This window comes from Talpa europaea (assembly GCF_964194135.1).
Source record: "Talpa europaea genome assembly, chromosome: 12".
Taxonomy (NCBI): Eukaryota; Metazoa; Chordata; class Mammalia; order Eulipotyphla; family Talpidae; genus Talpa; species Talpa europaea.
Genome location: NC_140079.1, coordinates 54,801,214 through 54,826,254, shown reverse-complemented (window position 1 = coordinate 54,826,254; position 25,041 = coordinate 54,801,214). Strand labels below are relative to the sequence as shown.

Sequence of the window (25,041 nt, the reverse complement as noted above, 5' to 3'; positions counted from 1 at the left end):
TCCTCTCTTTCCCGTAATTTATTCACATTTTTTTTTTCTCCACTGTTACTGCCTTAGTTAGGCTTCAGTGTGCTTTATTTTCTTTTTAGTGTTTAACATGTTGTATTATAACTTAAGTGCAAGCGAGACGGCTAATACCCTTATCTTACAGACAAATAGGGAGTAAGTTACACAGATAAATAATTAAAACATAGGTGAAAATATTAAATGCTTTAATAATTTCAAATAGATGAGTACAGGGTTTTAGAGGAGAGACTTAGGACATCCAGCTGGAATAATCAGGACAAAGCATAAAGGAGGTTGAATATGATGATTAAGAAATTAGATTAACAGATGATTAAAATGATTAAGATGATTAAGAAATTAGATTTTAAAAATGGGGTAGAAGCAGTATTTGTAAACAAAGACAAAGGTGGAAGAAATATTTAGGTCTCAGAAATGAGCAATAAGTAATTCTTGTTTGTTTGAGGGTCAGGCTGTGAAAATGAAATTAGTTGTCTCCATTTTGGAGGATAAACTTGGAGAAACAGATTGATCTTTTTGAGGGGTATGGACATTATTTCATGGCTGTTGGGGAATCCTTGTAAGTTTTTAAGCAGGAGAATCAAATTGGTGCTTTGGTGCAGTTGTAAGATGTGTTAGAGAGATGAAAACCTTTGCATTGCTAAACCAGTCGAGTTTGTTGAAATAGTTCAGATAGAAAGATAGGAGATAATGAACGTAAAAGAGGCTATGTAGTCCCCAGCAGGAAGGAAAACAAGGGAGAATATAAACAACTGGAACTGTATCAAACTGAGAAACTTCTGTACAGCAAAAGAGATAGTAATCAAAATGAAGAGACACCCTACAGAATGGGAATGTATATTATATGCAAATATTTGCACCATACATCTGACAGGAGACTGATCTTGAGCTCATACAGCTCAACAAAAAGAAAACAAACACCCCAATCAAATGGACAGAACTAAATAGAAATTACTCCAAAGAAGTCATGCAGATGGCCAGCAGGGACATGAAAAAAATGTTCATCATTTATAATCAGGGAAATGCAAATCAAAACAATGGAATACTATCCCACACCTGTGAGAGAGACCCATATTAAAAAAAAAAAAAAAACGGAAACAATAAATGCTGCTGAGGTGTGGAGAAAAGGAACCGTCTTATGCTCTTGGTGGGAAAGTAGACTGAGCCAGCCCCTATGGAAAGCGGTGTGGAGAGTCCTCCCAAGACTAAAAATAGATGTGCCATATCATCCAGCAATTCCACTCTGGATATCTACCCAAAGAACACAAAAACACTAATTTGAAAGGAAATGTGCACTCCCATGTTTATAGCAGCACTATTTACCATAACCAAGATATGGAAACAACCTAAATGCCCCAGAACAGATGAGTGAGTCACAAAGAGGTAGTGTATATACATAATGGAATATTTCTCAGCAATTAAAAAAGATAAACTCATGCCATTTGCAGCAACATGTATGAAATTGGAAGTGAAACAAGCCAGAAGGAGAAAGAGAAATACTGAATGGTTTCACTTATATGTGAAATATAGAGAAACCAAACAAAGGGTCAAACAAAGACAAACTATAAAACCAATCCTTGAAAGCTGACGAGAGATCTGAGGCATCTGAGTGGGAGGTATGAGAACAGAGGGGTGGGGGTAATGTAGAACACAGCAAACTGTGATGGAAGCCAGCATTGAATGCTTTGGTGCTGGGGAGTTATAATGACTAAAGACCTAAGGGGAGAAATCCTATATTGTTAAAGTATTAGCAAAGATGTAAAATAATGGTACATTAATAAAAAAACCCAAAAACCAAAACTCAACTTCAAGCACTTAAAAATAGCCTGCCATGGAAAATATATCTGTTGCTGATGCTTGGTCCATCGCTGTCAGTGTACTACTCCTGGACTCTGTAGTCTACCCCCCTTTTTCTTTTTTTTAGTTCTACAAAATAAAAATAAAATGCTTTATAATAAAAAGATAAAACAAGGCCAAAAAAAAAAGTAGTGGAATTGACTAAACCAGATCACTAAATCAGGGATGGAAAGGAGAATGTAATAATATTAACTGCTGGGACAGGGATTTTAATTTTCCTCATGATATATCTTGAGATGCTTAGGACAAGGCAGACACATAGTAGATAGTAAAAATTTGTTGAATGAATGAGACAATACTTGAAATTGTGAATCTGTGATTTGAATCCTGGAAATTACATTAACAAAAAATAATGAGCATGAGAAGACCATGGGAAGAAAATTAATTTCAGACATTTTGAGTTTTATGTTAGCAGACATGTGACTCAAAATACAGATTTGGGGGCCTCCCCTGGTGGCGCAGGTAGTTGAGTGCAGCGCTGTGAAGCTGTCCACAGCCTCTGCAGCGCCGGTTCGATCCCGGCCTGCCAGTGAGGGTCCCACATGGCTCAGTGGACCTCTCCTGTCGTGCCTGCTGCTCCCCTCAGCAGTGTATTTCGTCAGTCTACCTGTTCTGTTCCCCGCTGTCTCTGGTGAATCCTCTCACCCTCCCGCACATCTGGCCTGTACCCCGGTTCTTGTATAAATAAATCTTTAAAAAAAAAATACAGATTTGGGAGGTAGTCACATAGAAGTTTTAAAAACCTTGTCAGTAAATGTCATTTTCTTAGTGCACAGGAATTTATAAGTGTGAGTATAACATGATAGATTCCACATTAGTTATTAAACATTACATATATGTTATACATTTAATATAAAAATTAATAATTTAATGTAAAACTGATGTATAGTGAATTGCCTTTTGCTAATTGATACTTTTAAAAATTTCATGAAAATGTTGAAACAGGCATAATTTTTCTAATATACTACACTTTGGATTGTTGAGTATGTGTAAGAGTACATTAATTTAAAATTTTATTATATTAAGTATTAGATTGTGAGAATTTATGAGTTTTTATTGATATGTATTACTTCTATATTCGAAAACAAAACTAGGTTAGTTTATTTCTATTTGGGACTAGAAATGAAGCTTATTTAGGCGGTAATTCTTTGTATAGGCACATGAGAATGTCTGATGCCTTCTTTTGAGGTTTGTAGTTTGACTTTTCACAGTTATTATGTTAGTTAGGTCTTCAATATGCCTATCACTTTAGTATCAGGAAAATATGACTGATATCTAGATGATGAGACAAAGAAACCAGGTCAGATGTAACTGACTTGCACATTATTCACAGTATTTCTAGTGAAAAAAAATTAAAAAGGGAATGCAAAAAGAGGAAATAGAAAATGAACATGAAATCATTGGAGAATGTTTCTGGGGTGCTATAGAATAGCACATGATGTATTTTTGAGGATATATCAAAAATTTGTCAAGGTGTTATATTTGAAAAAGTTCGGATAAAAAAAGTGATGTAAATTTAAATTTCATCCAATTATTAACACTGTTATACGGGGATTATGACTCCTTTAAAAGTTTCATGATTTGAAATGATTCTTGATCTCCCTCTGCAATTTCCTGTTTATTTTATTGCCTGTTAATTCATTGATTGGATAGCAATGTGCTGACTTTGTTGAAACACGTGAGAACAACATAAGTTGGTTATTTTATTAGTAGAGATGATAGTATCTGTATGTTACATATGAGGCTATTGGTGAACTGGAAGGAAGTAGGAGTTTTTTCTAGCTTCTGATCTTCTTTAAATGGACTGTGAAACCCATGTGTGCATTGGAAAGGAGATTAGGGCTGATAACCTACTATGGGTTGTTAAAAATTAACAGCATAAGAAATTATATTGGCACTTTTATTGAACATGCATGTTAAATTTGAATGACACTCTATTTGTACAGAGATATGTTGTAGAAATTTTAATTAAATAAAGAGACCTTGTTATTTAAAGCCCACTCAGACAGGGATCTGCATATATTTTCTTAGGAATCTATGGGTTTCCTATGAGAATTAAAAATATGGTGTGTTCATGTCAGTAATCATTTGAAAGTATAACAGTAGGGCCTCCCTGGTCCTGCAGGGGTTAAAGTCTCAGCATTATCAAGCTATCTCCAGCCACTGCTGCCTGGGAGGTAACTCACATGGCATAGCAGACCTCTCCTGCTGCTCCCCTCAGCAGTGTATTTCAGTAGATCTGCCTGTACTGCTCCCTACTCTGTCTCTGGTGAATCCTCTCACCCCCTGCACCTCTGGCCTATACCCCAGTTCTTGATTCTTGTATGCATAAAAAAAATAAATCTTTAGAAAAAATAACAAGAGCATATTTTACATCATCTAGATCACCATCTTATAACAGGAGATTATAGTGTTTGTGTTTATGCTTGTTTGGTCATGCTGACTTCAAGCAGTACTGTGCTACTTTGTGAAGATTAATAAGTACTGAGGCATGCTAATGCGTAATGATGTATTCATGTCTAATATAAAGCAAAATGATCCCATAGCCCATTCATTGAGTACCTTCTATATTTTAGGCACTGTTCTAAGTATAATCATGAATCAGAATTAATACAAGGATTTGTGTTCTAAGGATTGCAAATACTCAGTAGACTTCTGAGATATGTGTGAGCACTATTCCTGTTTTACAGATGAGGGCACTGAAGTACAGAGAAATTAATTTTCCCAAGATTACATATCTTTAGAGCTGTTTTTCTTATATTTTGTCTGACTCCATAGCTCCATCCCACTCTGTTAGGCTGCCTCATAGAAAGAGGTACTAGGAAAATTACATCACATGTGATGCAAAGTCATATCTGTGTTCCAGAACTCAGAATAGGTATGTTGGCAGTCAGCACCATGTATTCATATTACCAATGAGATTTTGTTTCACCACATCTTTTTTTGTCATGTTAATGTTGTTGGTTGAATAATATTGGTTAAGTGATTATATTTAGATTTAATTTGTAAGATTTTAATGCTATATAAGTGGTTATATATATATATATATATAAGCACTAAGGTTTTAAATATAGTTTATGTATATCTCAGTAGCATTATGACAAATATAATTTTATACTCAGATTACAGTATAAAATGCTGATATATGAATGTTTTGAATCCTTTGGAAATCAAAACTTTTGTAATGCACTTAAGTATATATTGACTTTGTTTATTATGTAAATTCAGAGTTTTATATAAAGTATTGCATTTTCTTAGAGTAAAAGCACAAATTGAGGAACTATGATTTTCTTTATTTGCATATTTGGATATATTGTTACCAACCCAAGCAAGTGCATTTTGACACATATTATAAACAGATAATCCATAGGTAGTAATGTAGACAGTTCTGTACATTATTCTGTACTTCCCTTCCCTCCCTTTCCCAATTGAGGGCTACTCTGTTATCACAGACATAGAATAGTATGCTATTTGTAGAGTTCTCTAGCTAATATTAGGATAAAAAACATAGAGCGCTTCTTATTTGAAGAAATAAAAGTCTCTGATTTCACTGAGAGTTGTCTTGATTTAATTGAAATTATGATTCAGTTTTTAATCATATTGAAGACTGTCATTTTTCTTCTTTATAAAAATTTTAATTCACTTTTTGAAATTTAATTTCGTAAGCTTTCTTTTTGCAAATTTAATTCATTTTCCGTTACATGCCAGAGATACTACTTAGTATGCTTTGTCAGTGTGTTTTGCTAATCATCTTTAATGTAATTTTCTCTAAGGAAGAAACCTTTGGAATTCAAAATGTATCTATTGAACTCCTGCTGTTTACAAGTAACTCTGCTAGTTGTTGATGGTATTTTTGGTTCCTGATATCATCATTTAATATTGGTACACATGCCTATAATATTCCAGAAGTAGAAAAACTTCTCTCAGACATTTGAATCTCTGATAATACCTGTTCCCATCATAGATTTATTTTCATAATAATCTCTGGCTGTATTACTTGTTCCTTTCTTATATTTTTCTGCTATTTTTTTTCTTTCAGAGATTTGCTTTTATCTCAGAAATGTTTTGTTCATTTACCCTCTTCAAATATCTATGGAAGAACTGTATATAACTACTACTTTATACTTGTATTTTAATATAAAATTGCAATCTGCACTAAAATAATAAAGACTTTCTGATGTTTGATAAGATCTTTTGTACTACTTTTTAAATTGCAAATTAGTGGTTAGTGATGAAATTATATAGAAAAAATTGACAATAGGGGCCCCTGGTGGCGCAGCAGTTGAGCGCTAGGCTGCGAAGCTCCCCTCAGTCTCTGTAGTGCTGGTTCAATCCCTGGCCACCGGCGAGGGTCCCACATGGTGTGTAGACCTCTCCTGCCACCCGCTGCTCCCCTCGTCGGCTGCCTGTTCTGTTCCCTGCTTTGGCTCTGGTGAATTCTCTCACCCTCCCACACTTCTGACTGTACCCAGTGCTTGTATGAATAAATAAATCTTAAAAAAATAATAATAATAAGACAACAACAATTTAAAAAAAAAGAAAAAGAAAATATTGACAATATATACATTTTTCTTAAAAGAGGTTTCTTACCTTTGACATATTCACTTACAGCTTTTATGTGCTTTTAAGTCTAAGGATTGATGCTTATAAAACATGAACCTGAACTTCAAATATAATCTAATAAAGGTTTTCCAAAAAGATTTCTGTGTGGGTATATTGTGACACCTCTTCTGAAACCAGCAACCATTTCTTCAACTGGGTGTCTAACAATTCAGTTATGATACTATCTGCATCACAGGCCCCACATGTGACTGCCATCTACTTAGGATGCCAGCTGCGAATGAGGTGCCCAGGTTACTTGTATTTCTTGCTGGCTGACTACATATTTGAAGATTTCCCTGATCCTCATCCCTGACATTTGATAAATTTCTGTACTGACTCATGTGATTCATGAAAGTACTGTGCTTATTGCTTTACAGATTTATTACGGAGGATACAAATTAGAACTAGCTGAAAAGAAGAAAATGCATAGGGTAAGGGGTGGAAATAGAGGTCCCACAGAGTTTTTCCATGTGTTCTCTCAGCATATCAATATGTTCACCAACCTGGAAACTTCCTGAACCCTGAGATTTTTGGAGTTTTTATTATGTAAACGTGATTGATTACATTTTAAGCCATTGGTGGTTGAACTTGATCTTCAGCTACTTTCCCTTCTCCAGAGGTCTATTGGTTGTAGAGCTAAAACTTCTAATTCTCTAAGCATATTAATCAGGTGGTTGGTCTTCATGGGTACCAACCCCATCTTAAACTATCTAGCTACCACCATACCATAAGCCATACAAATTCCTGATTAGATTGATGAATTGCCTCAAATTTTATATTGTGAATCTGAGTGTTTTTGGATTTAAACATTTGTGACACATGTTTTTATTTATGCATAATTTACTACAAAAATTTTATATAAAGATGGGCTAAAATTAATGACTTAATTTTTAATTTTTCATTTCATTGAAAAAAATTTTCTTATATGTTGTCAGGCCTGGTTAGTCTTGAAACTAACAGGTTGGTCACTGATCCAAAGAAAGTGGTAAATTCATTTGGGAAGAATATTTTAGTAGATTTGAATACAGGGAGTTTACTCAGGAAATTTCTTCTTTTTTTGGCTTTTATATGTTTGAATGACTCTAGACCCCTTTGGAATGATTTGCCCCTTTCTCCCTAGGAGATATTTGGCAATGTCTAGAGATATTTTTGATTATCACAACTTTGTTGGTGGAGGGTTGCTTCTAATATTTACTGGGTCTCTAGGTGCAAGAGATGCTATTAGGCACTGAAAACAGAAATTATCTGGCCAAAAATGTCAATTGTAGGGAACCCTGCAGTGAGCACATTTGAGAATGAGCTCTGTTTAGACAGTATTTGAAGCTTTGAAGCTATGGAACTAGATAAAATCACCTAAGCTTGTACTATGTCTTGAGCTCAGGAATCATACCATTTAATTCATTCTACCATATTTTGGAGGGGAGGACCCCTAAGGATAAATCCAAGGACTTGCATTTTCATAAAGAACAAAATCTCTCACAATAACTTTTTGAAAAAATTTTCCCACCACCATCCATTATAATCCCCTTTTCGCCCCCCACCCCTTAACCTCAGACACCTCACTTGTTTTACTAATGTCTGCTAGTTTTTCTAAGTATTTTACTTTATCGGATTCGTCACTATATAAATGGCCAGTATTTGTCATTCTGACTTGATTTACTACACACAGTTCCTTTGAATGCTTTCTGTTTTGCTGTAAAGGCAGCATTTTGTATTTCCTTGTGACTGAACAGTATTCCATAGTGTGTATCTTCTTGATCCAGTCTTTTGTGGATGGGCATATTGCTGCTTTGTCTTAGCTGTTGTAAATAGTGCTGCAGTAAACATTGCAGAGTGTGAAGTTTTCTGAGTTACTGATTTGAAGATCTTTGGATAGATGTCCAAAAGTGGGATTGCTGGGTCATATGGTCTTTCCACTTTAAGTTTTTTCAGGTAAATTCAGATTGATTTCCATAATGACTGCACCAGTTTACATTCCCACTAATAGGGTGAGAGGGTTCTTCTTTCTCCACATCTCTTCTAGTACTTGTTAGGAATCTTTTTAATATGTGCCATTCTCAGTTGTGAGGTGATATCTCATTGTGGTTTTAATCTGCGTGTCTTATTGGAAGCAATGATGAACATTTTTCCATATATCTATTGGCCTTCTAGATATCCTCTTTGGTGAATTGTCTATTAATATATCCTGCCCATTTATTAATTGGGTTGTTTGTTTTTCTATTGTTGAATTGTGTAAGTTTTTTATATATCTTGGGTAGTCCCTTATCAGTTATATATTATATGAAAATTTTCTTACATTCAGTGGGAAGTCTTTTTAGTAATTCATATATATAAATGTGCATTTATAAAATGTGCAGTAATTAAATATATATGTATAGAGCTATGTAAAAGCTTTATTACTTGAGGTAATCCATATTGTTTATTTTTGCTTTTGTTTTCCTTGCTTTAGGGATCAGTTCTCCAAAAACATCTTTATCATTGATGTCATGGAACATATTGCCAGTGTTTTTGTCTATATATTTTATTATTGCACATTTTATATATCAATCTTTAATGCATTTGAAGTTTGTTTTTCTCCGTGGGGTCAGAGAGTGATCCAACCTCATTTTTTTATATGCAACCTTTCCGTTTTCCCAGCACCATTTTATTAGACATTCCTTTTCTCATTGTATGATCTTGGTTGCTTTCTCATCATTTAAATATTTATATGTATATGGCTTTATTCCTAGGCTTTTGATTTTATCATTGGGGGCTCTCCCCTACAAAATATGGTAGGCTGAATTAAGTGGATATGATTCCTGAGATCAAGACTTACTATAAGTCTTGTCTGTTTTTTATGCCAATAAAATTGGTTTTAGTATTCTTGGTTTATAGTATAAAGTCAGGTAGTGTGATACCTCCATTTCTCTCCTTTTTTCTCAGAATTGCTTTTGAAACTTGGAGCCTTTTATGGTTCCATATAAATTTCAATATTTTTGTTTGAGTATCTTAAAGAATATTGTAGTATTTTGATGTAATTGTGTTAAATTTTTATATCATTTTAGGTAGGATAATTATTTTGATTATATTGATTCTTCTCATCCATGGTCATAGGATGTCCTTCCATACTTACGTCATTATCTGATACCTTTAATAATGTCTTGTGGGTCTCATTGTTTAGGTCCTTTACCCCCAAGGTTAATTCTGAGGTACTTCATTCTTGTTAAAGTGATGATGAATGGAATTATTTTTAATCTCTTTTTTTCTTAATTGTGTGTATATAAAATGGTATGGATTTTTGTATGTTGATTTTGTAACCTATTTTTCTGTATACATTTGTTGTTTCCAATAGCTTTTATGGTGGCATCTTTCCGGTTTTCTATATATAATATCATCTGAATAATGATAGTTTCATTTCTTTTTGACTTGGAGTCCCTCTATTTCCTGTTGTTGTCTGATTGTTCTAGCCAAAACTTCTAATATGCAAACAAAAGTAGTAAGTAGCAGCAGACATCCCTATCTTATTTTCACCATTGCTTTCAATTTTTACCATTAATGATTATATTGGCTGTTGGTTTTGTAGTATTTGGCCTTTATTATATTAAGGTAGGTGCCCTTCTATTCCCATTCATTTAGAGTTGTTATCATAAATGGATTGTGAATTTTATCAAATGTTTTCTCTACATCTGTTGATTTTATAATCTGATTTTTATCTTAGCTTTTGCTGATGTAATTATTAGATTGACTGTTTATATAAGTTAAACTATCCTTGCATCCCTGGGATAAATCCCACTTGATCATGATGCATCCTTATAATAGATGGTTGAGTTCAATTTGCTAGTATATTGTTGAAGGTTTTTGTATTAGTGTTTATCAGGGATATTGCTCTGTAATTTTCTTGTGCTACATTTTTATGGTTTCAGTATTAAGGTAATATTGGCATTGTAAAATGTATTAAGGTGTACCCTCTTCTGGGATTTTTAGAAACAATTTGAGCAAGATAGGAAAAGTTCTTCTTTAAAGGTTTGATAGAAATTTTAAAACCATCTGGACTTGGCTTTTGTTTTTAGGAAGTTTTTTTTAAATTGCTGTTTCAATTTCCATCTTTGTGATCCGTTTATTCGACTCTTCCTGATTTAGTGTTGGTAAACCATATTAATCTAGAAATTTGTCCATTTCTTCAAGGTTGTAAAATGTATTGGTATATAATTAGTCATAGTAATCTCTTATGATTCTTTGTATTTCTATGCCATCTGCAGTAATTTGTTTTCTCATTTATGATTCTGTTTATTAATGTTTTTTCTCTTCTGTGTTAACCACTAGAAGTTTATCTGCTTTTTTTTAATCTTCTCAAGATCTTTTGTAGTGTCTTTATCTCTATTTTGTTTACTTCCATTCATTTTTTTTATTATTTTGTGTATGCTACTATCTTTGGGTCTTCTTTGTTTCTCTTTTTCAAGTTGCTTTAGGTATATTGTTAAATTGTTTATTTGGGATGTTTTTATTGTTTTTTAATGCATGCCTGTATTATAGTTATCATCTCCCTTAGGACCACTTTTGCTGTGTTTCATAGATTCTGGTAGCCTGTATCCTCATTTTCATTATTTTCAAGGTATTTTGGGGGTGTGGTTTTAATTTCCTCTTTTATCCAATAGTTATAAAGCAGAATTTTTTTTGTTTTTTGTTTTTTTAAGATTTATTTATTTATTTATACAAGCATTGTGTACAGTCAGAAGCGCAGGAGGGTGAGAGAATTCACCAGAGCCAGAGCAGGGAGCAGAACAGACAGACTGACGGAATACACTGCTGAGGGGAACAGCGGGTGTGGCAGGAGAGGTCTGAGCACCATGTGGGACCCTCGCTGGCCGGCTGGGGATCGAACCGGCCCTGCAGAGGCCGCAAGCAGCTTCCCAGCACAGCACTCAACTGCTGCGCCACCAGGGAGGCCCTAAAGCAGAATGTCTTTTTATTCTTTATGTCTTTATACTTTTTTCTGTTAATTTTTTATAATTGATTCCTAGCTTTATACCATTATGGTGAGATAGAGTACCTGGTATGATTTTGATCTTTGTAGTTTTATTGACAATTGTCTTGTGTTTCAACCTATGATTTATTCTTTTTTTTAAATTTAAATTTTATTTTTATATTCCCCATACAATTACAACCCCCTTATTTTTACCCCAAGGCCTCCTTTCCCCGCCCCACCCCCTATAGAGTGTCTCTTGTTCATAGTTATTTGTTGATTTTGATATTTTCTTTCTTATAGTTATTCATTTTCCTGGTCCCTTATTTAAGTTTTCTAGATTCCTGCTATGAGTGAGACCATCCGGTATTTTTCTTTTTCTTTCTGGCTTATTTTGCTGAGCATGATCCCTTCCAGCGCCATCCATGTTGCTGCAAATTGCATGTGTTTATCTTTTTTGAATGCTGAGTAATATTCCATGGTGTATATGTACCACATCTTCTTGATCCAGTCATCTATTTTTGGGCATTTGGGCTGTTTCCAAAGCTTAGCTATTGTAAGTAGTGCTGCTATAAACATAGGGGTGCAGGTGCTCTTTGGATTGATGTTTCTATGTCCTTTGGGTAAATACCTAGGAGTGGAATTGCTGGATCTTATGGAAGCTCTATCTTTAGTAGGCTGAGGAATCTCCACACAGCTCTCCATAGTGGTTGGACCGGTTTGCACTCCCACCAACAGTGCAGGAGAGTTCCTTTTTTCCACAACCTCGCCAACATTTGTTGTTTCTAGTTTTTTTAATATGTGCCATTCTCACTGCTGTGAGATGGCATCTCATGGTAGTTTTGATTTGCGTTTCCCTGACTGCTAGTGATGTTGAGCTTTTTTTCATATGCCTGTTGGCCATTTGCATTTCCTCTTCAGAGAAGTTTCTTTTTAGCTCTCCTGCCCATTTTTTGACTGGATTATTTTCTTTGTTTTTGTTGAGTCTCATCAGCTCTTTATAGATTTTTGTGATCAGTCCTTTATCATTAGTGTTGTGTGCAAAAATTTTCTCCCAGTTGGTGGGATTTCTCTTTGGTTTTGTTATTGTCTCTTTTGCTGTGCAGAAGCTCTTTAATTTGTTGTAGTCCCAGCTGTTGATCTTTGGCTTTGGGTGATGTGTCTGTAAAGATGTCTTTGATGTGCAAATCATGTAGTTTTTCGCCTATATTTCCTTCTATGTATTTTATGGTTTCAGGTCTTATGTCTAGTTCTTTAATCCATTTTGAGTTGGTTTTTGTGCATGGTGTTAGGTAGTAGTCTAGCTTCATTCTTTTGCATGTAGCAACCCAGTTTTCCCAGCACCATTTATTGAACAAACCTTCTTTGCTCCAATGCATATTCTTTGCTCCTTTGTCAAAGATTAGTTGACCATAAATCTGTGGGTTTATTTCTGGATTTTCTATTCGATTCCATTGGTCTGTGTGTCTGTTCTTGTTCCAATACCATGCAGTTTTGATGATTATGGCTTTGTAGTATAGTTTGAAGTCTGAGAGTGTGATGCCTCCATTCCCTTCTAATTTTTTCAGGAGAGCTTTGGCTATTCGGGGTTTTTTTGTATGAATTTCATCAATAATTGTTCTATTTCTTTGAAGAATGACATTGAAATTTTTTTTAATTATTATTTATTTATTTTATTTGTTTGTTTTGTTTATACATGCACTGGGTACAGTCAGAAGCGCGGGAGGGTGAGAGAATTCACCAGAGCCAGAGCGGGGAGCAGAGCAGGCAGAAGGACTGAAGTACACTGCTAAGGGGAGCAGCGGGCTGCAGGAGAGGTCTGCGCGCCATGTGGGACCCTCCTCCGGTGGCCGGGGAGCAGCCGGGGATCAAACCGGCGCCGCAGAGGCTGCGGGCAGCTTCGCAACCCGGCGCTCAACCACTGCACCACCGGGGAGGCCCAGACATTGAAATTTTTATTGAATAGCATTGAATCTGTAGATTGCTTTTGGTAGGATGGCCATTTTAATAATGTTTATTCTTCCAATCCATGGGCAGGGGGTGTCTTTCCATTTCTTTTTGTCTTCTATTTCTTTTAACAGTGTTTTATAGTTTCTTTGTATATGTCCTTTACCTCTTTTGTTAGATTTATTCCCAAGTATTTGTTTTTTTTTTGTTTCAATAGTAAAAGGGATTTTTTTTTATTTCTTCTTCTTCAGATTTATTGTTGTTGTATAGGAAAGCTACTGATTTTTGTGTGTTGATTTTGTATCCTGCCACTTTACTGAACTGATTGATTAGTTGAATTAGTTTTTCTGTGTAGTTTTTGGGGTTTTCTATGTATATTATCATATTATCTGCTAATAGTGATAGTTTGACTACTTCTTTTCCTATTTGGAGTCCTTGTATGTCTTTCTCTTGTCTTATTGCTCTGGCTAGGACTTCCAGTATTATATTGAAAAGCAGTGGTGAGAGTGGACATCCTTGTCTTGTCTCAGATCTTAATGGGAATGCTTTCAGCTTTTCGCAATTGAGAATGATACTGGCTGTTGGCTTGTCATATGTGGCCTTTATGATGTTGAGGTATGTTCCTTGTATCGCAAGATTTTCAAGGACTTTTATCATGAATGGGTGTTGCACTTTGTCAAAAGCTTTCTCAGCATCTATTGATATTATCATATGGTTTTTATATTTCTTTTTGTTGATGTGTTGGATTACGTTGATTGATTTTTGGATGTTGAACCATCCTTGTGTTCCTGGAATGAATCCTACTTGGTTGTGGTGAATTATCTTATGGATACATTGTTGGATTCTGATAGCTAAAATTTTATTGAGGATTTTTGCATCATTGTTCATTAGGGAGATTGGCCTGTAGTTTTCTTTTTTTGTGTTGTCCTTGTTTGTTTTTGGTATAAGTGTAATGTTGACTTCATAAAACGTGTTTGGTATTATCCCTTCCTTCTCAATTTTTTGGAAGAGTTTGTGAAGGATAGGCACTAATTCGTTTCTGAGCGTTTTGTAGAATTCATTTGTAAATCCATCAGGTCCTGGGCTTTTGTTTTTGGGGAGGTTTTTGATTACCATTTCTATTTCGCTGCTTGTGATTGGTCTGTTTAGGTGTTCTATTTCTTCTTTCTCTAGCTTTGGGTGATTGTAGAGTTGTAGGAATTTGTCGATCTCCTCTAGATTGTTGAACTTGTTTCCATATAACTGTTCATAGTAGTTTCTGATTATTCTTTTGATTTCTGCTGTGTCCGTTGTGATTTCTCCTCTTTCATTTATGTTCCTGTTTATTTGCGCTTTCTCCCTTTTTTCCTTTGTGAGCCTGGCTAGGGGTTTGTCTATTTTATTTATTTTTTCGAGGAACCAGCTCTTGGTTTCATTCATCTTTTGGATTGTTTTTTTAGTTTCAATTTCATTTATTTCTGCTTTGGTTTTTATTATTTCTTTTCTCCTACTGGTTTTGGGGTTTTTTTGTTGTTCTTTTTCTAGATCTTTGAGCTTCGAGATTAGGTTGTTTCTTTGAGTTCTTTCTTGTATCTTGATGTGAACCTCTATTGCTATATGTTTTCCTCTTATTACTGCTTTTGCTGCATCCCATACATTTAGGAAATTGGTGTCCTCCTTGTCATTCAATTCAAAGAATTTTTTAATTTCTTCTTTGATCTCCTCATTAGTCCAGTGGTCTTCCAGTAGTGTGGTTTTCAATCTCCATGAGGCAGGAGATTTCCTTGCCTTCTTTTTATGGTTTATTTCTAGTTTGATGCCTTCATGGTCAGAAAAGATGGTTGGTATGATTTCAATCTTGGTGAATCTGTTGATGTTTGTCTTGTCTCCCAGTATGCTATCGATCCTGGAGAATGATCCGTGTGCACTAGAGAAAAATGTGTACTCAGATTTTTGGGGGTTTAGTGTTCTATAGATGTCTGTTAAGCCCAAGCGCTCTAGATCCTTATTTAGAGCTTTAGTGTCTTTACTTATTTTTTGTCTCGTTGGTCTATCCATTGTTGATAGTGTTGTGTTGAAGTCTCCCACTACATATGTGTTTTCTCTGATGTCTGTTTTCAAAGATGATAATAGTTGTCTGATATATTTTGGTGCTCCTTCGTTTGATGAATATATGTCAATGAGTGTTATTTTTTCTTGAAGTATTGTCCCCTTGATCATAATGTAGTGACCATAGGGGCCTCTCTTTACCCTTTTGAGTTTGAAATCTGTTTTATCTGATATAAGTTTAGCTGTTCCTACTTTCTTTTTTGGTCCATTTGCTTGTAGGATTGTTTTCCATCCTTTAACTTTGAGTCTGTTTTTATCTTTTGTAGCTAAATGTATTTCCTGCAGACAGCAAAAGGTTGGGTTTTGTTTCTTAATCCAGTTTGCGGCTCTGTGTCTTTTTATTGAAGAGTTTAGTTCATTTACATTTAGAGTTAATATTGATATGTTAGCATCTGTATTTGCCATTGTGTTTGTCTTTCCTTTGATTTTATTTGTTTATTCTTTTAATAACTTTTTTTTTCGGCCTTCTTTCATTGTTATTCGTCCCTCTGAGGTTCTGGCTTTAGGACTCCTTGTAGTATTTTTGGAGTGGGGGTTTAGTCATAATGAAATTCCGGAGTTTCTGTTTGGGAAGATCCTTATTCTTTCTTCATAGAGGAAGGAGAGCTTTGCGGGATAGAGTATTCTTGGTTGGCATCTGTTTTCTTGTAGTCTGTTGACTATGTCCCTCCACTCTCTCCATGCCCATAGTGTTTCTTTGGAGAAGTCTGATGTCAGCCTGATTGGTTTTCCTTTGATTGTTATCTGTTTCTTCCCTCTTGTCAGCTTCATTATTTTTTCCTTGTCTTGGATTCTTGGGAGCTTTACTATTATGTGTCTTGCTGTATTTTTCCTTTCATCATGGACGTTTGGTGTTCTTCTTGCTTCTTGTATATCAATTTTCAGCTCCTTTTTCACGTTTGGAAAGTTCTCTTCAATTATTTCCTTGAATATTTTCTCTGTTCCTACATCTCTCTCCTCTCCTTCTGGGATTTCTATAACTGTTATATTTCCTTTCCTCATGGAGTCAGATAGTTCCCGAAGTCTTTTTTCGGTCTTTTTCCTTCATACTTCTCTTTCCTTTTCTGTTTTGGTTCTTTTTATTTCTGTGTCTTCAACAGTACTTATTCGTTCTTCCTTTTCATTTATTCTGCTTTCATTGCTTTTCCCAGAGTTCTTTAGTGTCTCCTTTAATTCTTTGATCTCCTGCATTTCTTTTACTTCCTTCTTTAGGGACTCAATTTCATTCTTCTGAGCATTGTTTTCCTTAATGGCTTCCCTCTTTAGGGACTCAATTTCATTCTTCTGAGCATTGTTTTCCTTAATGACTTCTATCAGTTTTTCCATCACGGCAATGTTAAATTCTTTTTCTGGAAGGCTCAGAAGTTCTTCCAAATCACCGTAGTTGCAAGCTGGTGGGTGGTTTTTTTTTTTTTTTTTTTTGGTGGTGTGTCTTTTTTCTGAGGTGTTGCTACTTTGCTTGTAGTTTTTCTTTTCCCTGCTGCCTGTCTTCTCATTTGCTTTATGCGTTGGGACACTGTGCCGCTGGTACTGGCTGGCATCCTTTTGGTGTGTTCTTTTGGGAGTTTCAGAAACTGGCAATCCAAACGAGTCAAAAATCGTTATGCCAGAAGTCTACTTTGAGTATGTTAATGGTCACTGTCACAGAATCTCTCCTCCTTCTGTGTTTGGTTACAAATGTGCATCTTGAAGTACCACAGACTTCCCTGCAGGTGGGGCAGCTGGATTGCACTCTGGGTACCAAATCTCTGGATCCTCCTCTGGGCTCTGACTTCCTGCCAGGTGGGACCGGGCTTGTGGGGGCCTTCAGCTCACCTCTGACTGTGCAGGGAACCTTCTCCCTCTGGCTCAACAGGGAGCCTTCTGCCAGATTCAAGCAGTCTTTACTGAAGAAAGGTCCCTGTTCTAAAATGGCGCTTTGGAGACAGGCACACTTTTCCTCACGCCTGGTCTGCCCCAGCCATGGGTGCCCGCTCCCCCTCTGGGTTCGGACTGCTGGCCTGAAGGGGCCTGGCGTGGGCGAACTTCCTAGCTCACCTCTGGCTCCTCTAGGAGCCTTCTGCCAGTTTCAAGCAGTCTTTATTGAAGAGAGGTCCCTGTTCTAAAAAGGCGATGTGGGTACGCACTCCCCTGCGCACCTGGTTTGCCCCGGCTGTGGGTGCCCGCTCCCCCTCTGGGCTCGGACTGCTGGTCATAAGAAGCCTGTCTTGGGTGAACTTTTGAGCTCACCTCTGGCTCCTCCTGGAGCCTTCTGCCAGTTTCAAGCAGCCTTTACTGAAGAAAGGTCCCTTTTCTAAAATGGCAATTCGGATACAGGCACACTCTTCCGCGCTCCCGGTCTGCCCTGGCCGTGGGTGCCCGCTCCCCCTCTGGGTTTGGACTGCTGGCCTGAAGGGGCCTGGCATGGGCGAACTTCCCAGCTCACCTCTGGCTCCTCCGGGAGCCTTCTGCTGGTTTCAAGCAGTCTTTACTGAAGAAAGGTCCCTATTCTATGGGGTGTTGGTGATTTTTTTTCTGGTCGCTAGGTGTCGCCAGAGATCTCTCCTAGTGTCCTTGGAGAGCTTTTTTTTTTTACCCCGTGGGACAGGGGAACAGAGTGGGAGTGGTGGGGAAAGCCTCAACGGCTTTAGGGTGCTGTGTCTGCCTTGTGCCCCACTGTCGTGGGGAACCCACGCCCCGAATTTCGTGCCCTGGGTCTCAGTTCCAAAGCCCTCAGGTCCAGGACGCAGTCTGTAGCCCAGTTCAGCGTCTGCAGAAATGGCGCCTTTTGCACCCCGCTCCTGTGTCCGGATGCCTGGTTTCTGATTACTCTGGGAGGGACATTCACCTCAGTGAGGGCCCCCGCGCGTCTCCCCGCAAGCCTGGGTCGCAGGCGCGGGGGCCTGGGCAGCCGCGATCTGCGTTTGCTTTTCCACTGCACCGCTTTCCCGCACAAGCTTACCGGCCGGCCGGGGGCTGTGTGTAGGTCTTCGGGAGTCTGTTTTTCTCTAATGGCTTCTGGGGCCGTTCACTCACCTCTATGGTGAATCCTGCAGGGTTCTCCACAGCTCCAGTTCACGGGTGTCATGGCTGAAATAGTTCCTTTCCACTCACAGTCCCACTTGATGCATAGTTTGTTCTTGTTGGTTGTTTTAGTTTTTTTGTTTTTTCCTCCTTCCTGTTGGTTGGAGAGTGCCGACTTTGTGGTTGGGGGAGGGTAGCAGGGTTCTGAGCTTTCCTTCCTTCTAGTCCTCTTTTTTGGCAACTTTCTTCTTCGGGTAGTTTGCTGGAGTCGTCCGTTTATCTTCCGTGTCCCAGTTCTCACTGGGACCTGCCGCTTTTCCTCCCTCTTAACTTTTTTTTTAATGGGAGATCTTACTTGCAGCGTTTCCTCGCTGCCATGTTGATCCACCCCCTCCATATGATTTATTCTTGAAAATGTTCCATGTGCACTTGAAAAAATATATATGCCATGTTTTTGGGGGGTAGAGATTCTGTAGATACCTGTTGAGTCTATTTGCTCTAGCTCTAAATTTAAGGCTATTGTTTTTCTCCATCTTGTCAATTTGTCCATAGTTGTAAGTGAAATATTAAAATCACATGGTATTATTATGTTGTTGTCAATATCACTCTTTAATTCTGTTGCTTATTATCATATATTGGTGTTCCATCATTGTTTGCATACATATTTACAAGCATTATTTCTTCTTCTATATTAAGATCATTAATTATAACATAGTGTCTGTCATTACTACCTTTTCAAATTGGAAGTCTATCTTATCTGATATAAGTATAACTTTCTCAGTTTTTTTATTAACTTTTGCTTGTAGGCTTGTCTTCTACCCTTTAACACAAGTCTGTACTTGTGTCGATAAGATGGGTTTCCTGTAACTAGCAAAAGAACCACTTAACCACCCTGTCTGTACCTTTTGTCTAGGGAATTCAGGTTATTTACAACTGAAGTGTTTATTGAGATTTAAGTGTTCATTGCCATTTTATTTATTCTACCATTTTGAAAAGTAAGGAGAACTGTGTTTCATTCCCATCACAAAACCACTGTTTTAGAGAGCTAATTGTAACCGTCCAAATTACCTAAAAATGGTTGGTAATTAATTTAATTTGAAAATTATAAAACTATAAAACTATAAAACTAAACTATAAAACTAAAAACTATAAAACTATAAAACGTGTACTATCTTTATCTTATAAGGACTTCGCAGACCTCCAGTGAGAAGTATTTGTATACAAAGTGAAAACTGTCCTGGGTATTGCCTATATAACAATGTGAATTTATACTAACACTATCGAACTGTAAACTTAAAAGTAGTTAGAATGGTAAATTTTAGGCTACATATATGTTACCACAATTAAAACAGATGCTATCCAGTCTTCCTCCCTCCTTCTCTCCTTCCCTCCCTCTATTCCTCTAGGGTTGTTGTTGTTCTGTTACTATCACTATTTATTTTTAGTAATCCTAGGTGACTTTGCATTCTTTCCCAAATGCCCCTTAATTTTTAAAATGTACAAGCCAGCCCTTGTCTAAAAGATTAAACAATACTGGATTGATATGAAAACATATTTCATTTTTAGTTTATTAAATTTAATTGAAGTACTTGACCCAGTTAGGGAACGAAAGTTTGGATATTGAGGAAGAGGTAATTGTTTTAGCTTCAGATGCTTTCCATGTAAATATTTCTCATGATTTCACATATATCTTTTCTTTCTTTCTAATAGGCTTTCAAGGATATGCTGTATTCAGCTCAGGACCAGGCACCTTCTGTGGAAGGTAAGATGCATTAAAATTACCTTAATAAAACTTATTTTTAAGGAACAATATTTTTAACTGCAGAGTATGGAACTAATATGATGCCTGGTTATGTAGATTTTTTTCTGCTTCTGATAATAGCTGATTATTTAAATAAAAAATTATTATTGAGCTCAATCTCTCTATGATAAATCTTTCATGTCCTTAAATCACCTTAGCACTGTGAATCAACAATACTGATTTAGAGTTAATTCTTAGTCTGTGTTATGCTCCCCCCAAGGTATTTTTATATTAATCTATCCATCCATCCATCCACCCACCAGTCCTCCCACCCATCATTTGGTGAACCCTTAGTACATAATTTGTTAGGGAACACAGTTTTCCTTTTCTATTTATGGCATGTCTTTAGTTCTGGGACTATTAAAAAATTGGGGCATGCTTTCTCTGTGTTTGTGAGTACGTGTGCACTCAATATGTGGGCATATTATAAAAGCATGTATATGTATGCGTTTGTAGTTTGTCAGTCATAAAATGATTGACAGTTGTTATCTCTCCAGTTACCTTCACTGATTCTTTTCTGTTACATCAGTTTCTACTCACTAGCTCATTCTTCATCAGTTTAACCTTGATAGATTTTGAGAGTTGTAAGTTAAAATTGTAGTTCTCATGTCAGCAAATAGTAGCTAATTTAACAATTGTTTCTTGAGGGAGTGTTCCTTTTGAGACTGGATATTCTTTTAAAATTTTACATTAAAAATTTCTAGGAGCAATTTATGTGAAAAATTATTATGCCAAGAATAGTCTGTATAGTCTGTACAGATTAATGTCTTTATGACTCATCAAACTGGAATTCTGTGAAGTCATTCTAATGACAAGCTTTTGGAGGCATATGTTTATGACATTGAGCAGATGCTGAGGTTGTTTAATAAAACCTGAACTATAATTAAAAACTTCATTGTTTCTAGTGACACAATAATATGCCTCTTTTCCCCTGATAAATTCTAAATTCAAAATGTGCTTCCTTCAACATCTCAAAATATTTTTCCCATACCACGTTTAAATTATGGTTTTGGCACTTTGGTATTAATTTTATTTCAACAATAACTTACTTAATTCTCTGATATTTAATTCAGGACACTTAGGATTTATTAGAATGTTTAATTCTTTATTGGGTACTATCTATTTTATTGTCTCAAAATATATTAAGAATGGACAGTTTTATGTTTGGTGTGACTGGTGTCCACAACAACAATTTTACCAAAAACATGACAATTTTTTAAGACTGCCTCTTATAATCCCAAGGTGTAATGTAAGAACTTATTGCTGTGATCTATAGGGCCCTAAATAGTGTTCATGATCTCACCTTCTGTCATTTCCCCCCTTGTTTACTAGGTTCCTCCAGTCACATTGCCTCTTTTCGTACCTCAGTCAGGTGTGCTTACTCTTATAATAGGGCTTTAGGTCATGCCTTCTGTTGAGAATCATTAATCTTTCTATGATTGTGTCCTACAAGAGGACTTCTGAATATCTAATCTAATGTAGCTACTTAGCACTTTATATCACCCTATTTTATGTATTTATTTGCATAGTATTGCTCATCGTCTGCTATCTTGTGTTTTTCCACTAATTTTTGATTTCTCTTGATATCAACGTACGTCCTCTGAGACCAGAGATTTTTTCCTTTAATATTTTATGTTTAACATCTAAAATACATACTTTACGTATTTACTGAGCATGTCAATGAGAAGGAATAAAAACAAATCCTTTCCCTAAATTTTCCTTGAAACCAAGTAACTATTATGAAAAAAAAAAAAGTAAATTGATCTAACTTACTTCTTTGTTTTTATTTTTTTTAAGTTTTTTCTATGTGTTTTTTAATTTTTAACTTCTCATTGTCTTTGGATGCAGAATTTTGCCTGCGGATTAGATGGCTAGCATATTGTTTGTTGTTTCATGATGCTGACACTGATTTTATAAGCTCTGTTTTGAGGTGACCATTGTAGCATTTCTTTAAAAGAATAGAGAAGCAGAAGATGTGAGGTCCTAGTGTAAAGATTTTATGTTGTTTCATACCAAGCATGGAACTTCCTTTAATATGATTTAACTTCCTATAAATCATATTTTATATGCTATGAGCAATTGGTATGTAGGTTTTGTAAGTCACCAAACTACGACTTTTTGTGTTTTTTCCAGTTTGGTGTGCCTCCTTTCAAGGAGGCATGAAATAGGCACTGTGAAAAATATTTGAATTGTTACAGGATTGTTTTTACATCTATGTACTTAGTAGAAACTAATATTTTTTGGTTGCTTGAATTAAAATGAAAAAACCTGATGCATTGATTGATTTCCTTTCACATTTTACCGCTCATCTTATAAAGCATTCCTTTTGATGAGGGAGTGTACATAACTAATACTAGCTTATTTAAAGCAGCTCTTTGATTCAGTTGGCTTAATATAGCTATCTGACTTTCTGAAATGGAATGAATAGATGCAATGAAGGACATAAGTCACTGAATACCACACATTAGTCACTGCTTTTCTGCCATTTCTTCTTTGTCGCCCCACCTCCCATCAGCCTCCCCCAATCTTGTAAACAGGTTTTATTGGATCATTTTTGCTTAGATTCTCTCTGCTTATTCTACTTGGTTAGCAGATGTGCTGCAGTCTCCCTAAGCTCCTTAGAATTCAGCTCTTAGAGGCACTGAAGATGAAAGTGTGGTTGTAAATTATTCATTCTGATTATATGCTTGAATGGGCAGAGTCCACTTCAGGCATCTTTTTCCACCTCACCTCTGTCCCCTGGTCTTTGTTGTTTTAACAGATGCAAACTTGCTTTTTAGTTCTGAAAGGTGGAAGATTAATTGCAATTCTAAAATTCATGAAATAGTTCTTGTATGTATAGGATTACTGTCAAGCCTGTGCATTTATAATATGTTACTTTTTACATGTTATTCCGGATTTTATGTCTCCCCTCTCCCCAGTTTTTCGTTTTGCTGTCTTGTCTCATTACATTAAAAAAAATTACCTGACTTTTCTGACCTCTAAACAAAAACATTTCATATTTATAATAGGGAGACCAATATCTATCTAACTTGCAGCATTTTCAGTTGGGCCATGGCAGGAGAGTAAATGTTCTGTGTTCATCATTTCAACACTTGTTTTGTCAATATGTTTTTTTCTTTAGTCATTTATTGTAGTATTTCAAAGATTGAAGTAGGTTATTGTTGCATGAGAAGGCCATACCAGGGACTTATAGTGAGTTAATCTAAAAAATGAAACTCTAGATTCATGTGTAACCACTGCAGCCATAAGGAGATATACAAATGGCTAAGAGTGGGAATTGAGATATGAAGCAAGTCGACAGGTAATTGTCATTTCTTTTAGAATGATGTATATTTTTATCTTTCATTATTTCTTTTAATAAGGATGAAAAGATCTGATTAATATTGAAAGCTATGTAATGGAATTATTTCTGAAGGACATATTTCATGTTTACATTGGAAAAGGGTGCATATGTATTTGTTTTGTGGAGATCACAACTTCTAGATAACAAATATTATAACCTTCAAAAATAAACGAATATATTCTTTAAAGATACCATTAATCTCTCTAATAGAAAAGATGTGCTTCTGAGTAGTCAGTAGCATTACTATTCAAGTTGAAAAATAGCTACTTCTCTTTTACAGGAAGAGAATTAAGTGTAATTTAATGCTGATTGCTAACAATAAAATTATGTTGTAAATAAATAGTAAAATTATCTCTAAAAGTAAGTATCAAATTTGAGTAGCATAAGGGAGGAAGCTAAAAGAAACAAAGAAATGCTTTTGAACACAGGCTTATAGTCCTGCAGAGTGACACTGCAGCGTATTTTCAGTGTTTAAAATTTTTCTTTGCTTATGAAAATCAGTAATGTATAAAGTCATTTTCAATTATCACACTATTTCTCTTTTTTTTTTTTGTCAGTAAGTTTGAAATAAAGTCATGTAGAGAGAAGGGATAGTTATAAAACATTAAATCAAAAAACAAAAATTTCTGGGAATTACTAGCATAGACTATACTACAGAGGAAAAGATATACCAGGTGAATGAATCTGGCAAACTAATACACTAGCTATTAGGAACTGGAACAGTTGTTATAACTTAAATTTGGCAGAGTTTAAAGTAAGGGAACTTCCTCTTTATATTCTTTTTATTTTCTTAATGTAGAGCCACTTAGGTATTCAGTGAAAGAACACCAATAGAAAAGTAGAAAGAAGCGTAAAAGTTTTGATCAGAGATGGATTTCCAATTCTAGGTATACATCATTGAATAAATGAAACAAACAAACAAACAAAAAACGCCTGCCTTCAAAGTGGAAAAGATATTCTAGAAATCATTGGTGTAAGCAATAACTTCTGATTATTTGAGGCAATATGAGAAAGGATTAGTCAGTAATTGAAGGAGTAAATGATCTCTTATATTCAGTTTCCTGTGGCTGCTGTAACAATTTACTACAACTTTGGTGGTTTAAAATAAAGTAAATTTATACTTTTAAAATTTCAAAAGTCAGTCGGAAATCAAGGTGTTGTCAGGCTGCATTCTTGGAATTGGGGGGAGAATCCAAGATTTGTCTCTTCTAGCTTCTGAGTTGCTGACTTCTGTGATTTGTGGCCACATCTCCAACTTCTGTCTCTTCATTTTGCCTACTCTTCCATCTGTTTGTTCTCCTCTGTGTCTAAGAACATTTGTCATTGGATATATCGTCTATCTATATACTTCAGAATGATTTCATCTAGGATCCTTCATTACCTTTCAGAGACCCTTTTCCCAAATAAGATATTGTCAGTTTCCAGAGACAT

The 25,041-nt window shown here is 35.8% G+C and overlaps 1 protein-coding gene across 2 annotated transcripts in view; it reads left to right on the top strand.

Annotated features, from left to right (window-relative positions):
* The window catches only part of XPR1 (xenotropic and polytropic retrovirus receptor 1), a gene marked incomplete at both ends in the record, with an annotated part of 187,196 nt that overhangs the window by 26,792 nt on the left and 135,363 nt on the right, over positions 1-25,041 (top strand). For both annotated transcript variants that reach the window (XM_084251518.1, XM_084251517.1), the window contains one exon: positions 20,174-20,225. In XM_084251518.1, coding sequence (XP_084107644.1) covers positions 20,174-20,225 — 52 coding nt within the window. The remainder of the gene's footprint in view (positions 1-20,173; positions 20,226-25,041) is intronic.